The 18,837-nt window shown below is 35.6% G+C and overlaps 2 protein-coding genes across 2 annotated transcripts; both read left to right on the top strand.

Annotated features, from left to right (window-relative positions):
• Positions 1-1,306: 1,306 nt before the first annotated feature.
• Positions 1,307-15,168, top strand: LOC131874929 (cysteine-rich receptor-like protein kinase 10). The gene is made up of 5 exons (XM_059218888.1): positions 1,307-1,376; positions 13,848-14,084; positions 14,181-14,473; positions 14,513-14,660; positions 15,014-15,168. The coding sequence occupies exons 1-5, from the start codon at positions 1,307-1,309 to the stop codon at positions 15,166-15,168; spliced, it is 903 nt and encodes a 300-aa protein (XP_059074871.1).
• Positions 14,906-17,225, top strand: LOC131875411 (cysteine-rich receptor-like protein kinase 44). Its single transcript, XM_059219601.1, has 6 exons — positions 14,906-15,157; positions 15,271-15,413; positions 15,492-15,702; positions 15,783-16,017; positions 16,196-16,346; positions 16,448-17,225. Exons 2-6 carry the CDS (start codon positions 15,306-15,308, stop codon positions 16,823-16,825), a joined length of 1,083 nt encoding a protein of 360 aa, XP_059075584.1. The 5' UTR covers positions 14,906-15,157; positions 15,271-15,305; the 3' UTR covers positions 16,826-17,225.
• The last annotated feature ends 1,612 nt before the right edge of the window (positions 17,226-18,837 follow it).

Raw genomic sequence — 18,837 nt, 5'->3', positions numbered from 1 at the left:
AAACTTCACCAAATTTTACACATTTCATCAGTTTACATCATCTTCAAATTCAAAAATACAAATGCCACTTTTATGGCGACGAAATTGAACAACTATTGTTGTGTTAACCTTTTCCTTTGTAAAAGTGTGACACAGGTTTGTACTTTTACCCATAAATAATATTTACATAATATAATTGTAACACAATCATATCATCACACTCATGTATTAGAGTAGTTATTACATAGAACAATGATACTTATAGTATGAGTAATCAATACACAAAGCATAACTACAGAATTCAAATAACTCTATATTGTGATTATATTGTCACAACAACCATGCAAGAGGGTAGATCTACATCTAAGAATGATGATAGGGTATTAAAATAGTAACCTCATATACAATAAATGGGTAAGGATAGACTGAGAATAATTTTATTTTATAGCCCAAAAAAAATTGAGGATCAATTCATCATTTCAAACCAACTAGAATCCAACCAATCACATGTCCAAAATGATGTTGAAATAATGTACAAATCATGAGGAATGAATGATAAGGTTGTTGTACAATAGGGAAAATCATAATCTCAACCCATTTTATCAAAATTATTATTTTCTCAATAGGAGCATCTTATAAAATTAATGAAAAAAATTCAATTTTAAACATCATTAGACTAGGTTTATATGTTGATAAGGAAAAATCCAATGTTCAAGATTTATTTATGAAAATTTCATAAAAATGCCAAAAAATCATCTACTTGCTTAGGATTTATCCTCTTAAGAGGAATGACCTTGATTACTAATGCATAATTATTCTTAGATACCTATGGATCACCTGTAGCTATCTTGGAATCACCCCTCATATTAGTAGAATTGCCCCTAGTAACTTAAATAATTCTTAAAAATAACTAAGGCCTCAAATAAATAATATGATTCCAAGTGACTAAATTTTATTTCAAAGATGTGAGAGGGGTCCTCTATAATATACTACCATATTTAACCTTTAATGTATTAGCATTAGTGCTCCAACATAAGGTTAAGGCTCATAAGATTGAACACTGGTACATGGACAACCCAATGAAAAATATGTACATTAAACATGCTAGAGAATTCTTGATTATCTGTACTGAAGAACTACAAATTTTTTTAGCTTGATTCATGGATAATTGATTGTAAGAATAATTCTAATTCTTGATTACTTGTATTGAAGAACTATAATTTTTTTAGCGGATAATTATTTGTAAGAATACTTCTATTAAGTTACATCCTTGGTTCGAACCATTATTTACCTCAATTTTTTTTATAATAATATAACTAGGAGCAAAATGGCGGCACTAGATGGCAGCAGGAGTGGTGCTGGTGAGAAGAGCAAGGTTACCAATGTGGAGTATTCTGGTGCCTAGTCTACAAAGGTTGGATCTTGGAGCAATGAAGCAGAAATTGCCTTCCCCATTGAGACAGGTAGATTGCATGTTGTCTAGAATGGTTAATGCTCGGAAAGCAGATAGGTTCTAGGGCATCAAATACTCCATTCTGCGGTTAAACTATGGAAATCCTTATTCAAGTGGTAACCAATGCCCTATTGACCCGCATAAGTGGAAGGCGAATGGTTTCATTTGGAATAACAAAGGCTGGTTTCGCAAGGCTAAGCATCCCGCATCCGAGGGCCCCTGAAATTGGTATCCACCGCTTGAACCTAACACTCCCGATGCGCCACTTGAGAGAGGCAATCCTCACACTAACTCTTTTTTGGTTCCTCCGACTATTCACGGTAATTTCCAAAAGCAGAATGGGCGCTTCAGGCAGGATAACTCAAGGGCGGACCAAGCCAGGTTTTGGAGATCCAACTTCCATCCTAAAAATGAGAACCCACGATCGAATCATGAAAGATGCCCTGACTTTCGAAGAGAAGGCTCTCTCCCTCAGTGACCCCATTTTCATAAACCGGTAAGAAAACCTCAAGACCCACTATCTTTTTGGATGAGATAAAAATAACTCTGCTAGGTCAAATTTGCTTGAGTCTTGCCTTTTCATCAAGTGGGGTGGTGGAAAGTGGGTTAAGGACAGCTTTGAATCTTGGTGTAGAGCACAGTGGGGAAAGGATATTAACATTAATATTCTCCCGAATGATCTCTATATGAATGAATTTATGAGCAATGAGGAGAAATGGCAAGCTAAAAATAAAGGTCCATACATCTTAGATGGCATTGAAGTTCACATCATTGATTGGCAGCCCAATTTCAATCCCTGAACATATGTATTGCTAGACAACAAGGTATGGATAAGACTGTATAATTGTCCCTCGAATTATTGGCACATTGATGTCATTAAGGATATATGCAAAAACCATGGTACCTTTTAATCAGCATATGACATCTTGGAGGATAAACTATGGGGAAGCTTTCTCAGAATTTGTATTAGCATAGATCAAATCAACAAGATCCCCGATGAAGTCAGAATTATTGGGGGAGGGAAGATCTGGATCCAAAAGATTGATAGGGAAGATCAGCTACATATTTGTCCTAAATTCTTCTCCTTGGATCATACCGGTACTACTTGTGATGTTTCGGCTATGATACAGCGAAATTATTCCTATATGCAATATCCTATTGAGGTAAAACTGCAACTGGAACCTCCCATTGCCATTGACACCAGGGAAGCCTTTTGCAATGATACTCTTGATAAGGAGAATGTTACACTAATGGAGGCAACCCCTTTGATCATAGTTCCCCCCTCCTCTCGTCAAAGAGAGAGCCAACAAGATCTTCTCACACTTCTGGAGAAGACCAAATCCCTACAGGGAGACATTGAATCCAAGTTAGCGGACTCACTTCCACCCTCCCCTTTTGTTCCTAGGAATCAACTAACAATTGAAGATGGCAATTTGCACTCTCATGGTATGGAGACTGGCACTATAGGGGAGATGGGAGGGCAGATCTAATCCTTGACAGGCATTGAACTAGAAGATGGTGAAATTGAAACCTCCTCCTCGGAGGGGAGGAAGACTTTGAACTTGACTCAGAGTTTATATTGGAGGGTACTTCAAACGGTTTTGGAAAGTCAGATTCGACTATTGACAAACCAAATTTTAAGCCAAAAGGTGTGCGGGGGTGTAAGTCCAAAAAAGTTATGCTAGCAGTAGCTAGTGCTGCAAGTGGTCAAACCAAACTTAATTTAGGGAAGGGAAATGCCCTTCCCCAGGAACTAGGAGGCTCCTATCTTGGAATGTTAGGGGCATAAATTCCCTTGACAAATGGTGCTTGATTAAGCGCCAGATTGATAACACCAAAGGAGATATTTGGCTACTACAGGAAACTAAATGGAGAAAGGCTAAGATTGATGCTAAAATGAGAGTTTGGAAATAATGGAATGGGATTTTTAGGCAATCGGATGGAGCCTCCAGTGGCTTGGGAATCATTTGGAACCCCATGAATGTTAATATCTCACTTGTGGGGGAAGATGAGTATTGGTAATATTGCTAAATCACTATCCTTGGATGGAATGAGAACTCCAATCTCTTCAATGTGTATAGATCATCTTTTGCTGGTGATAAATGGGCTCTCTGGGATCTCCTATCCATCAACATAAATAGTATTACTGATGATAGTTGTGTGGTAGCCGGGGATTTCAATGTGATCCTTTCTGGCACTGAGAAAAGTGGGGGTATTCAGAGGACTAGTACGTCCCAAAAGGACTTCTTGGATTTTCTTGAGAAGAATCACCTTTGAGACATTGTTCTGAAAAATGAAATTTTCACATGGACGAACCGGAGAGTGGGTTTTACTAATATTGTTGAACGGCTTGACCAGTTCCTTGTTTTTGGTGAGTGGTTAGGACAAAATGTAGCCTTAGAATCATCGATTCTCTTGCTCATCGGATCAGATCACTACCCGGTCTATCTAGAGGTTGCCTTGGCTCAAGCAGAGGGAGGCATCCTGTTCCAGTTTGAGAAAATGTGGCTCAAAGTGCCTGAACTATATGGTCTTATAACAGCTTGGTGGAATGAACCAGTTTTGGGGAATCATTCAAGATTTCTCATTCTCAATAAAAAGCTCAAGTATATTAAGGTCAAGATCAAAGAATGGAATAAGAGCCATTTCAAGAATATTCATATGGAGAAATTAAGAATTAAGGCTGAACTAGCAGACTTAACTAACTCTATTACATCTTTAGGAATGACTAAGGATCTATTTATCAAAGAAAATTCTCTCAAAGCTGATCTAAAAGAAATCCTTCAATGTGAGGAAATCCACTGGCATCAAAAATCAAGGGAGTTATGGTTAAAGGTAGGTGATAAAAACACCAAATTCTTCCATCTATCGGCCATTGCCAATCAAAATAGAAACAAAATATCAGAGATTCTGAGACTAGATGGAGTCACTGTCAGGAATTATGAGGACATTGCGTAGGAAGCTGTAAGATTATTTGACTCTTTGCTGAATGGTGACCATCATGTCGACCATGAAGCAAGAGCCAGAATTCTAAACTCAATCCCATCTACTATTTCCGTTAATCAAAACATAGCTCTCTGGACTCCTATTTCAATTGATGAAGTAAGGACTACCACCCTCCAGTTGAAACCGGATAAGACTCCTGGCCTAGATGGCTTTCCTACCGCTTTATTCCTTCATTTCTTGGATATCATTGCTCGAGATTTGCATCTTATAGTAGAAGAATAAAGAAAGAAGATGACTATGTTAGGGCCCATCAATCATACCTTTTTTACTCTAATCCCAAAGAAGCAAAATCCACAATAAATGAGTGACTTTAGGTCTATTGCTCTATGCAATACTGTACATAAGATTGTAACAAAGATCATAGCTAATAGATTGAAGCCCCTCCTTAAACACATCATATCATATGAACAAAGTGGTTTTTCCCTTGGAAGATCCATTGTGGAAGGTATCATCGTTGCTCATGAAACACTTCACACAGCCAGGAAGACCAAGGACTCCTGTATGATTTTAAAACTGGACATCCTGAAAGCTTATTACATGGTGGACAGGGATTTCTTATTAGATGTTCTTAATAAATTTGGCTTCTACAAGTAATGGGTCACTTGGGTCATGAGTTGTCTCTCTTCCCCCAAATTCTTTGTTTTGGCTAATGGCTCATCCCACGATTTCTTCTCTTCGACAAGAAGAATCAGAAAAGGTGATCCATTATCACATTTTCTGTTTATCATAATGGCTGAAGCTTTAGGTTGATCCATAAGAGCTCTCCAACAAGATGGTCATTGGGTTGGAGTTAATGTGGTAACAGGGGTTGAAAAAATGACTCATCTTCAGTTTGTTGATGACACCATTCTGTTTGGTTCGGCCTGTAGGAGGGAAGCTAGAACAATCAAAACTTGCCTTGATGATTACTGTATGGCTTCTAGTCAGAAAATCAACTAGCACAAATTTGAAGTATTTTTTGTCAACACTCCGCTCGACTTGCAAGCTGCATTATCAAGGATTCTTAATCTCAAAGTCGCTAATTTCCTAGGAAAGTTTCTTGGAACCCCCCTCTTCATTGGTAGTAAAAGAACTAACTACTGGAAGCATCTCATTGATAAGTGCAAATTCAAGTTCGCAACTTGAAAAGGCAAGTGGTTATCCTCTGCTAGGAAACTCACTATGATAAAGTCGGTCCTTTCAGCGCTACCAGTTTTTTACATGGCTTGCCTGAGATTACCGCAGGCAATTGAAGATGAATTGATTTCTCTAATGGGAAATTTTATTTGGAATGGTTTAGATGACAAAGGTACATTTCCCCTGATTGCTTGGAAAAAGATCTGCCAACCAAAAAAGGCAGGTGCTACTGGTATTCGCCAAATCTCAATTATCAATTTAGCAATGGGTGCTAAACTAGTTTGGGAAATTTGTAGTGACGGGAAGCAAAAATGGGCAAGGCTCCTAAAACATAAATATCTGGAATCCCTGGAGCCTAAAAGGATTCTGACTATCAACAACCCTCCTAGAGGTTTGGCTATCTGGAATTTTATTGTGAACAACAGGGAAATTATAAGTGATCAGGTTACCTGGGATGTCAGGAATGGCAGGGATGCCTCCTTTAGGTTTGACTCTTGGTTTGGTGAACCTTCTCTATGTCACAACCCCTCTATGAAACCTGTTATGGAACAAACTTGTCACCTCTGGGGGCACAATATCTGTGATTATGGTTATCCAATCCAAGAAAATAGTATTGCTAAATAGAAATGGAACTCCTTGGCTTAGTTGGACTTGGATCAGCTTCAGAAGGAATTATTTACTGACATTCTTAACAAAAGGATTATTTTTGCTTTCCCTGATAAGGATATTATTAGGTGGTGCGGCTCCTCCGATGGAAAATACAATGTATGCTTTACATACAAGCTTAAAGAAGCGGCTATAGACAAAAAAGATTGGCCTATTAATCTTTTTTGGCATCAACACCTCCTTCCCAAAGCAGGCTCCTTTGCTTGGTTGGCTTGCTAGAGAAAAATCTTAACTTGAGAAAGACTCCATTCAATTGGTATCAATGGACCCAACAGATGTCCTTTATGTCTAGATCAAGAAGAGACTATAGGTCATCTTCTTCTCCACTGCAAATTCTCCAGTCATTGTTGTTGGCATTTCATGGAAAAACTGAGAATCGTGGGTCCCTTCCCAGCAAGGATGGATAAGTGGTTTTTGCAATGGCCTAAATCGGTAGGAAAGGCAGGTTTTTTTAATTTTCTTTTCATCCTCCCATCACTTCTAATTTGGGAAATTCGGAAAGAAAGGAACCGCAGAATATTCTAGGGTAAAGAAATGAGTTCTGTCTCTTTGTGGGAAAATTGAGAACCACCTAACTGAGCTCCTGAATGTGGCGGCCCAATCCAAAACACTTAAGAAAAATTTGTTTACAGACTAGATTGTAAGATTAAGCTAGTTCTTCCAAACCTTCTCATCCCTCCGATTTTTGTACTCGGCACTCTGGTGGATCAAACCAATCCAAGAGTGGGGGTGATTTGGGATGCGCCAGAGGTTGGGTGGAGCAAGGTAAACTTTGATGGTGTTTCTACAAGAAATCTAGGCCATAGTGGTATTGGTTTCATTCTAAGGGACTCTGAGGGTCTTTGTATAAAAAAAATCTCCGAAAAGATTCGAGTGGCTACTAATAATGAAGCGGAATTCAGAGCGGCACTAAGAGGTCTTCAGCTAAAGAAGGAACTAGGGGTGCAGAAAATTCATTTGGAGGGAGACTAATTAAATGTCATTAATGTGATCCACTGCAATAACATCCCTAGTTGGCACCTTAACCAGTGGCTCCAACCGATCCTAGCGCTGCTAGCTACCTTTGATGAATTTCGGGTTAGCCATATCTACAGAGAAGGTAATGGTGAAGCCGATAGACTTGTTAAATTGGCTATAGCCGTTAGTGACCCTTCTTGAATATCCACCGATGATGATTTTCTGTTGGGTCGGTTGACATGCTCTCCTCACTCTCTGGTTGGGTCTATTGAAAGTTGGTGTGCTTCAGTTGGTTCTATTGATAGTTCCATGCTCTTTAGTTCTTTCTGCATCTTCCAATTGTGGAGCAAACTAGTGCTCTAGTCCCTAGTAGCTATAGTTCACCCTCTCCACTTTATGGTCATGGTTCTCGGTGGAGAGATTGACTATCTACCCTATTAACCTGTTAAGGTCTCTTCTTATCAACGTGACATGACGCATTGCCGACACCATTGATTAGTGCCAATTTTTGGATCATGGCTATTAAATATAAGTGTACTTTATGAATATCTGGTTACGACTGGATCCTCTCAATATTTGTTTATGATCATTTGATGTTTAAAGTCATTCGACAGCAAGTTGTGGAGTTTTGGAGAGATGGTTAGTTGGATATTGGCAGCTCATGGTTGTGGGTATTTAATGGATATGTATTGTTTGCACGGTGTTGTATTCTCTAGTTTGATGCCTTACTATTTAACAATGGAATACCCTTTCTTGCCACCAAAATTTGCTTTCCTTTCTTGGCAACTCGTTATGGAGACCCTAATTCTCCTTGAAGCTACTTGTCGCCAGATGGCTTTCCTAGACGAAATCATGGACAGACGTCTGTAAGAGGTCCTATTCTCTCGACATCCTCTTATTCTCCATAGCCTAAAGAGGATTCTGGGAAAGGAATTTCTTATGGCTTACCATAGGTACAGAGCCAATGCCAATATTCCAGCTTTTTTTTCTTGCAATGATAATCTACATGGGGACTAGTAAGCAGAAAGCAAAACTGCTAACCCAAATGATGTTTAAGCAGCACCTGTTGGGGGAAATAGATGTTGTATTGGACAATATTGATGCCAATCTTAGAATTCCGCTTCTCCAAAATTACTATATGTCACTTAGCAATGAAGCGGAGGTGAAGAAGCTTGTGATTATTAATTCCTTGGATTTCGAGTCCCTCCAAGAAACCTAGCCTATCATCTCTAGGAATATGGATTTCCTTCTGAAAGAGGTTGGTATACAAAGCAGTTTCACATCGGATTGGAGGGCAAAATTTCTCTGTGATGAAAATCTAGTGGGGACTGATGGCTTTGGGATCTTGGAGAATGGAGATCTGGTGGATGAAAATGACTGGGGTTTTGGGTTGGGTGAAGAGTGGTTTCCAAATGATTACTAACTCCCTAAGGAGAAGGCAGAATCAATAGCTCATTTGAATTGTCACACTGAATGCCCTATTGTCCTAGATGCGGCTAATGCGTCTGAAGACTCTCTTTGATTCTAGTTGTCACTAGGCCCTCCGATCTCTCTGCTTTTTGAGATTGTTTTATTTTTTTCTTATAACCTCTACATCTTTAAGAGGTTGGTATATAGTTGTACTCATCCAACCTTCAGGGCTGGTTTCTCTTGTCTAGGGACTAGAGCTAAGGTAGGGGGTTTTCTTCCTAATTCTTTCCCCCTACCGCTCTTATTGAATCAGGCCTTGTATTCTCCTTTTTGTTTAATACAAGGGTGCTGCCCCTCTGCCCCTCTACAACTATAACCAAAATAATCCTTGTTAGCATCTATAAATTTTGCCAACTTGTCATTCCCCCTATTATTGTGACTTGGTATCCATTTAACCTTGTAATCATATTATAGTCTTTGATATTCTCCAAGGAATGCTACCATATTGATTGGCATTTGGGCACTTGGATCAATGTTAAAAACCTTGCAGATATGTTTCCTTGTTAACTTAAACATTGGTTATGATCCATCTCTAGTGTAGATTTGTTTCCTTTTAGGTACATGGTTCTTGGCTAATTCCCTTATTAGGTTAATGTTGGAAAATACATTAGGTACCATTAGCCTTCCCAACCCCAACCTCTAAGGATTTCAAACAAATATTTTTCTCATGCACTTCTTTAAAGGATATCAGAAGAGTGCATATCCATCAATCGGGAGTATAACATCTGTATATGGTGAAAAGTGGAAACTTTTCTCTTAGATTTTATGTGTGCACAAGAACTCAACAAAGAATGGAAATATGGTTACAAGTAGGCTAGATCGCATATGAAAGCATGAGTGCTAAAGTCGTTGGGGGGCTTGATAATGAAGGAAGAATCTCCTTATATAGAAGACATCATAAGAAATGGAGGGATAAGATTGAGAGGTGTAAAAGATAAATGGTCGGCTATGATTAGAGGATAGGTAAAAGAAACAAGAAAATAATGATAGGGTAGGTAGTGTAGGAATTAAGAGATGAATGACATGTGTCATAGGTAGAAAAGGCTAATGAATTAATTACATAAATAAAAATTCACTTAATTAATAGAAGAAGTGGGATTAATTAAATAAATAAAATATTTATTTAATTTAGGAAAAAGGATAATTTAAATAAATAAAGGTATCTATTTAAATGAGAAATAAGGCTAGAAGAAGATAAATGAATTAATTAAATAAATAAAGATTTATTCAATTAATAGAAGAATTAAGATAAAATAATTAAATAAATAAAGATATTTATTTAATTAGACTAGACAATTTTAGGTGTCTACAACATCATTACAATTATGTTGAATATCTATGATTGTATTAGATTGGAAACATGACCTTTATTGATGCTGAGGTCTTTTGTAATAGCCAAGTAATATGATTGTTGTTGGACACATGGTAGAATTTTGTACATTCATGAGCACCATAGTCTTTCTCCAAATTTTCCTATAATGCACTAAATATTTGTGATGTTTTGCCATGTGGAAAAGACACTAGCACATATGCATATCAGAATATCACAAGCTTAAGAGGAAAAGGAACCCTTGAGCCAGTAAAATAAAATTTAACCCTAATACCAATGAAATGTCACCACCTAGAAATTAGTTTGATCAAAGGTAAGATATAAACCTTTTGTAACTCCATTGACAATTCCAATAAAGGGATGTATAATAGAAGCACTAGCTATGAAAAGAGAGTGTTAGTGAAATAGATAACACATCAATACATTGGTCTTTTGCAACGTTAAGACAAGCTTGGGATTCATTAGTATGATAAGAGACTTAGTTATGTTAAGAATATGTTTCTCTCATGGATGACATGTGGCATCTTTTCATGAATTCACTACTTCAAAATTTGATACCATTGTATATTTGTGATAAGAAAATTAAGTGTGATACAAAGAAAATGAAGCAATGGAGTGCCATGTTAGTATATCATGGTTTTGGAATTTTGAAAAAGAATACAAGATTGCTTTTGTAATATAAAAGTTACTTGTTATATGATGACAATAGGGAAAAGGAAACTAACATGGTAGGTGACTTGGAAAGAAAAAGCTATCTCGTGGTTTCACAAGAAGGAAACATACTTTTGAAAAAAACCCACAATAGAAGTAGACAAAATGCAATCAAAAGGTCTCATGTAAGATATGATAGGGACAACAAATTTCAACCTTGATGACAAAGACCTAAGTTATATAAGCTATACATGATTTAGCTAGGACAAGGAAGGTGAAGAGATTAAACCACAAATATAGGGAAAAGTAAATTATAGAAGCTTTTCTCAAAAGGGGGAAGAAATGGTTCACTCCTAGAATGGCTATAAAAAATAAGTTCTCCCCAAGCCATGAGACAAGGTAACTTGACACTTCATAAAATAGTTCACATTAGAAGACCAATTTCGGGTGATCCATAATTATCATTTTTCCCTATTACTATATTAACAATTTAGTAAGATGATTAGCTTTTTTTTCTATACTTTTCCTTCCCTAAAACACTCCATTACCAATCGAGATATTCTATCTACTTAAAGGAGTAATGCACTTTCTTTACCAAGTCAATTCACATAGCACTCACTAGTCTTTTGTTCAGACTAACATTGCTATTAGAGAGCCTAGATATAATGTCAATTCTTAGGACCCTCTATCTATTGCAAAAAATCCCATAAGGATTAACAATATATTGGACTTAAACTTCTTATTAAATCCTTGTAGTAGGTTAGAGGTTTCAAATCCCCAATTGGTTGCCATTTTCGAAAACCTCTATTTTGAAAAGGATAATAAAGGAAAGAGCATTGTCAAGGAGCTAAGGATTGTTTCCAATGAAGCCAATCTTAATTTAAGGGAGCCTCTAATATCGCATTACTATTTTGATGAGAAGGAAGGAAGTAAGGAAAAATAAAAGTAGAAACCCTAAATGTCAAGAAAAGTAAGAAAAGAAAACAAAAAAATTAGTAAAAGGAAGTAACTGGGGAGGATTTATGATCGGGATAAATAAGAAATTTAGACTGAAATCAAATACAAGAGGTCTTTAAGAATTGTGACATGATAATTGACACCTTGGAAGTTATTATGGATTCTACCGAAAACATTGAAGAAAAAGAGTTTTGTTTTACTTACGAAATCCTTATGGATCTATCCTCTGAAGACATTTATGATTCCTACTATCAATATTCTAAGGAGGAAGCACTTGAAATCAACTCAACATCTTTGGTGCCAAACTCTATCTCACCTTCACAAACCTCATTAAGTATGAAAAGATTTGGTCACAATGAAAAGGAGGGTATTAAAGGCTCTCAAAAGGAAAAGAAGGGCAATGTGGATGGAAAAAAATTAGTTCTTTGGATTGCAAAATTTCTCAATTTGAGGAAAATCTAGCTAAGTTTCTTTCCATTACTAAAAATCTCATAGATTTTTTTATAGCTTCCATGGCTTATATACAAGAGGACCTCAACAAGAAGAATGGATGGTTGGAAGAGAAGTGTTATCAAGATAAGAAAGAACCAAAGACGATTTGAAATATGAAAAAAGTAACACGAGATCTACCCTAGAAAAGTAGATTAAAGGATTGAATCTAGTGGTGGATGAGTGGAACCCTCTAATGAGCCTCCACAATATGAATGCCAACAAGTCTCCTATGTTTTTGGTCATTATCTTTTGTTTGGTTAAATTTTTTTTGTTTCTTCATTTTCTTTGTGTCGGTGCAACTAATTGTTACTTTTTTATCTCTTTATTTTGAAGTTGTAACTTTGAGTGTGAGACCCTTTCCTCATAATCAAAAATATCTTAGCATGTAATCCAAATATTTAATGCTTCATGTTAACTCACAATGACTTAGACAATACTTTGATTGAGATTTACAATATTTGAGATTAATTTCACAATCATAAATCTAATATTAATGATAATAAAACTAAAATTTTAATTATACAAAACTTTAAAATAAATACTAATAATCTTAAGCTACAATTAATTTATATATATTTTTTTGTGAAAACTAAATTATTTCACACATGAATAATAATATTAATGATAAATAAATCAAAATAAATTTTAAATAAAAATATAAAACTTATATAATCTTCACTATTACAATATTGAATATCTAAATTATTTCCATTAAAATGATATATTAGAATTTTGATTCCATCCTTCAAAATAATCTATCCACTGCAGTCGAGTCCTCATTAATAAAAAGTTATTGGGAGCAAATGGAAAGATAAAGAAACAAATATACAATATGACAGCCTTTCAAATTTATTTTCCCAGTTCCTGTCCAATAAAAATTTATTTAAAGAGAATCTGAATATTTAACTAAAGTCTTTCAAAAAGCAGGCTGTTCCTTCAAGCATCAACTGAGGTAATCTGAACGACCTTTAAATATTATAGTTTGACAATTTTCACACTTTTTAAAAAGCGTGTAGGGTCTGACTGAGCTTTAATATAAAAATTATGATCTTCTAGCTCAAACAATTCAAGATTAATGATACAATTAAAAAAATAAAGCGATGGTCTTCATTTCTTATGAGCTTTGAAACTGGACGGTTTAGGAGATCTTTCCTACCTTGAAATGGGCCGTCAGAAATGGTTTAAATGTTTCCTGATTGGAAGTCTAGCAAGTAGTGGTTGACATTGGGGCACCCGGCTGTATTTGGTTGGGAGTACCCACGTACAGCCAACCAACTGTCTGTATTATGCTAGAAAAGTCTGGCATGATCTACCCTTGTTCGGTAGCATAATTGCATGGACCCCTCTGCATATATTTTCTATGTTTAGCGTGGGATTTTCTAGTGCACTGAATTTGCACTCAAGCCTGAGAGATTCTCCAAAGATACATAGATTAATTTTTTCTATAATTATGTATATGAGTTTACAAATGATTTATAATAATATGAGATTATTTTGTATTTTTTGTGAGAAGCATCTAATTATGTTACAAAGGAGACACACATATCTTATTCCAATAGAATTTAAACTTATGACTTCCATATCTCCTTATTGACAAGTTATGCTTATCTCCTTATTTCTAATTGCACATGCTACCTCTGATACCAAATTAGCATCAGAGAGTATAGAGGAAGAACAAGATGAAGTACAACACTTTCCCTTCTATTCCTCAGAGAGGAACCCCTTTTCTTGCAACTATCCTTTTGCTGTTTGTAATAAATTTCCCTTCAGTCATATCTACCTACATATGGCACACCTGCGACAATTCCTCAACTTTCACCGATGGCAGCACTTATTCCACAAACTTGGATCTGGTTATCAACGATCTGTTTCTTAATGCACCTCAAAGTTCAGGCTTTAACACATCTTCCCATGGCCAATCTCCCAATAAGGTCTATGGTCTGCTGCAGTGTACTGGAAATATATCGTCAGTGAGATGCTCAAACTGTGCGGTGGAAGCGAACAACAGTATTCATGAACTTTGCGCCAACGACATAGGTGGGCGAATATAGTTTGATGACTGCTTCCTGCGCTATCACAACTCTAATTTCATTTCAACGCTAGATACTGATGGAATTATCCTGCGGAACCGGAATAATATAGCCGGGGAAGCTTTTAAATCCACAACCAGTAGCCATTTGTCGAATCTGTCAAACAAGGCTTACATCCCTGCAAATAAGGGATTCGCTGCTGGATTAGCGAGCTATTCTGCTTCAGGAATAGAATACGGTTTAGTTCAGTGTTGGCAAGATATATCAATACAGGATTGTAGATTATGCCTGATTAAAGCAAGAACAGATGTGAACAGTTGCTGTTCTTCAAACCAAGGAGCCCAGGCTCAGTACGGAAGCTGCAAGGTAAGATATGAGACATAACCTTTTTTTGACTCTACTCAGTCGCCGTCTCCCTCCCCTGACGGATCCACTACAAATACTTCCACACCTCCAGCTACTTCAACACCTTCTCCTGCAGTAACCCCTTCTCCTCCCGCAGTAGCCCCTTCTCTTGATACGGTTAATGGAACTTCTTCGACGACATCGAAAGGTATGTTCAAGAATTAGATTGTCTTCTTTTCTTTCTTATAAAATCAGAAAGTATGCTCAGTTCTTTTACAATTAATGTTTCCCCATTTCATCTAACTTCTATTTCATAGATCTAATAGGAGAGTCAACAACCTGCTTTGAAGCTATAATACATACATATGTATATGAAATTTATGCTCTTCTACTTTTTTCGATTCTTGGGTTTGCAACACTTTCTTTGATGCCAGAGTTAAGCTGTAAGGGAGATACCATTCGTTAACGTCCATCAAATTATCTTCTGTCCATTTACCTAGTACTCTGAAAGCATTATAGAGCTAGAATTATAACATATAACTACTGAGCTGTACTTTACAGGAAAGTCTTCAGAAACATTACCCATAGTTCTCAGTCTTGTGGGAGGCATAATTCTGACATTAGCTCTTTGTCTGACTGTATTGAGAAAAAGGGTTAAATCTGTCATTTATGGGAGGCCAACAACTGCTAATGCTGACAATCAAGGTGTCTCATGAGAATACTTTTCTAATTTTTAAGGTCATTCCTTCTTGTGCCTTTGATGTAATATTTTCTATAAGGTTAACTCGTTTTTGTCTCTTTATTTTCTAATACTACAGAGGGGCATGGTTTTTCCTCGGAATCTGGCTTGCTTATGCAAGAGCAACAATTTGTCTTCAGTTTAGACATGCTAGCAGAAGCCACAGAAAATTTTCATGACAAAAATAAACTTGGACAGGGAGGTTTTGGTGCGGTCTACAAGGTAGGTCAATAGTTTAATCTTGGTCTAAACTAATGTCATTTTAAATGGAGAGCTCTAAATCTGTTTTCTGTGTTTTAGGGAATAACTAGAAATGGAAATGAGATAGCTGTGAAAAAGCTTTCTGCGAAATCTGCACAAGGAAACAAAGAATTTATGAATGAAGTGAAACTGGTGGCTAATGTTCAACACCGAAACCTTGCAAAGCTGCTAGGATGTTGTGCTGAGGGAAATGAAAGACTTCTTGTTTATGAGTATTTTCCTAACAAGAGTTTGGACACAATCCTCTTTGGTAAGTTGCCATTAAACCTTAATTTATTAATTTACGAAAGATGAATAAGTTACAAATGTTCTAAAAAATTGATATAACAGATTCAGAGAAGGGTAGAGAGTTAGATTGGGAAAAGCGTTGTAACATCATCATTGGAATTGCACGTGGGCTTCTCTACCTTCACGAGGATTCACAGCTGCGAATTATTCATAGAGATATTAAAGTAAATAATATTTTACTTGATCACAAACTAAATGCAAAGATAGCTGACTTCGGTTTGGCCAAACTTTTTCCTGAAGATGAGACACATATTCATACAGGAGTTGCAGGCACATAGTAAGCATCATAATAATAATGCAGTTTGTGTTGTATTAGATTAAAATTGTTGAAGATTAAGCTATTCAAATCTGAATTTCTTCTCTAAATAATTTTACTTATAAGCCAATTATTTTTCATTGTAAATATTTTAATTTTTTGAAAACAGGCATTAATAATAATTCCAATTTGAATGCAGTGGTTACATGGCTCCAGAGTATGCAATGCGAGGGCAGTTGTCAATTAAAGTAGACATTTATAGTTTTGGAGTGGTGGTCCTTGAGATCATCAGTGGAAGGAAAAACATTGATACTGAGCTTCCACATCATATGCAAAACCTGTTGGAATGGGTATGAAACAGGATTTATCACTTCCCATTATCCTCAACTGTTAGTTTTCAATATTAGGAGGCATACAAAATTCTCTTATGATTTAATCTGATGTGATGCAGGCATGGAAACTATTCAATAGAGGAAATGCGCTGAATCTGGTGGACTCAAAGGCATCACAAGTCAGCCAGGAGCAAGCCTTAAGATGCATTCATGTTGGGCTTTTGTGCGTACAGGCTGATGCAACACTTCGTCCAGTTATGTCTAATGTTATTATGATGCTGTCTAGTAGTTCAGTGACATTGACAAATCCCTCAAACCCTGCTTTTATAAGTAATAGCAAAAGCTACGTTTCAACATCTAAATCAAAGTCGAGCTCGGGATTTGAAGAGTACGAGAGACGAACAACATCTCAGACGACATCAGGGACGACTACCTCTTCTTTCCAAAGGATTCCTTCTATAAATGAAACCTCGCTCACTCAAATGCAAGCAAGGTGATCTCTAACAAAATCCATATTTGGATTCTACGCTGCCCATAATCAACAGAAACTTTACCTGAGTAATAATTAAGCCCTATCGATAGTACTCAATACTATCGTACTTATTTGGTAAAGCAGAATACGGGGCCGTAAACTTGATATTCCCGGCGAGTAGTTGCGGAGAAAGAATATCGTGTATTGCGAGGGATTAACCAGGGGAGATTAGATGCTTCAAAGGTAGGTGGAGAGGCACATGGCACAGGTAAGGGAGATTACTTTTTCCTTGATAAGTGCAACGATATCATGAAATTGACTTAATTGGTGGACAGGCACATGGTATATCATGTAATGCAATTTAAGTTCCAATAAAAAATTGGTATAGGGGTACTCGGCTAAATCTATTTCAATTTTCATTTATAAGACCATTTAAAGTTGTAGTTGTATTTGAGTTTTTTTAAAGTAGCATTTTTTCTTAAAACAAAATTCATTAGAGGAGAAAGATCAATTGTTGTGCAACTTGCATGAAATATTCTAAGATTCTTGTTTCTTTTTTATATTGTGAGCTATCTTTTTGTCTATCCACAACAAAATAAAAAATTGGTATAGGGGTACTCGGCTAAATCTATTCCAATTTCCATGTATAAGACCATTTAAATTTGTAATTGTGTTTGAGTTTTTTTAAAGTAACATTTTTTCTTAAAACAAAATTCATTAGAGGAGAAAGAACAATTGTTGTGCAAGTTGCATGAAATATTCTGAGATTCTTGTTTCTTTTTTATATTGTGAGCTATCTTTTTGTCTATCCACAACAAAGATTTGGAGGACTCACTCATCACACAACTCGGCACATCAACATGTTTAGGGAATAGTGTCCTAAATTTTTTTTTAAAAGATTCAACCAAAATTTAATCCTGGTATCTTTTGCAGTTGAAGAAAAGAAAAACTTATTGTTGTTAGAACAATATCATATTCTTATTTAAAATAAAACATATATGCAACCTAAATAGTCTTAATATGTTTCAGTCACCATAAAATCTTGTTTTTTGTAATCTTTAAATTAACACATATGGACCAATAGTTGAACAAAAACAAAACTATTTGTTGTTATAAAAAATAGATTATTATTTAAAATACAACTTATATTCAACTTTAGATTATCATATAAGTTTTTGACAATCCTTCATATTTCATGGGGAATACAAGATATTTATTGTGCTCTTCTTTTATATTTGTGATAAGAAAAACTATAAATATGGAGTGCTCATGCATACAAATTGCCACTTCAATAGTTTTACAAATATGAATATTTTTTCATGATAACATTAATACTTTTTTAAATGAGCAATTTATTCTTTAAATGACACACTTATAATTGATAGTTGTGATTTTTTTTATGAAACAAAAAATACATTTTTCATTGTTAATGAATTTATTTATCCTTTTTTATATAGCATTCATAAGTTCTTGTCTGTTCAAATATGAATCTATCTTGACCAATATTTGGCTCTTTTTTTATTTACATGTAGACTAATTATTGAAAATATATATAATATAAATATGATGTAAGACTAAATCTTATAATGACAAATACATCAAAAAATAAATCTTATGAAAAACTAATATGGTGAATGTCATCTTAATGTAAAACTAAAATTTCACATTCTGTCTTTCCTATGATTTTAAGAACTATAAAATCATAAAATCAAGGAGATTAAAATGAATCAAAGTTCTCTAATCTATTGAATCATACAAATTATTTTTTATGCTATAGAAAGCTTGAATGTGAAAGTTGCATTATCTCTTATTGAGCAAAAGAGATAAAATATTTCTTGTCCTTTTTACAAATATATTGAGATGTGGTAGAATAAAAATTAAACTTGGGTCATCACTAAGAATAGGTTGATTCATTTACTTATAAAAATAAACGAGAAGGTTTTGTTGATGAGAACATATCTTTTCTAGGGATATTTTTTGAGGAATATAACTATAAATGTCATACTAGTAGGTTAGTTTTGGAATTACTAGTGCATC

This window comes from Cryptomeria japonica, chromosome 4 (genome assembly GCF_030272615.1).
Source record: "Cryptomeria japonica chromosome 4, Sugi_1.0, whole genome shotgun sequence".
Taxonomy (NCBI): Eukaryota; Viridiplantae; Streptophyta; class Pinopsida; order Cupressales; family Cupressaceae; genus Cryptomeria; species Cryptomeria japonica.
Note: the sequence above shows the minus strand (reverse complement) of the source record. Positions and strands in the feature narration are given on the sequence as shown.

Coding starts and splice junctions, on each gene's coding strand:
- LOC131875411 (XM_059219601.1), top strand. CDS start 15,306: ATGCAAGAGCAACAATTTGTCTTCAGTTTAGACATGCTAGCAGAAGCC. Junction 16,018..16,195: donor ACAGGAGTTGCAGGCACATA/GTAAGCATCATA, acceptor ATTTGAATGCAG/TGGTTACATGGCTCCAGAGT. Junction 16,347..16,447: donor TGCAAAACCTGTTGGAATGG/GTATGAAACAGG, acceptor GATGTGATGCAG/GCATGGAAACTATTCAATAG.
- LOC131874929 (XM_059218888.1), top strand. CDS start 1,307: ATGGCGGCACTAGATGGCAGCAGGAGTGGTGCTGGTGAGAAGAGCAAG. Junction 14,474..14,512: donor CTCAGTACGGAAGCTGCAAG/GTAAGATATGAG, acceptor GACTCTACTCAG/TCGCCGTCTCCCTCCCCTGA. Junction 14,661..15,013: donor TTCTTCGACGACATCGAAAG/GTATGTTCAAGA, acceptor TGTACTTTACAG/GAAAGTCTTCAGAAACATTA.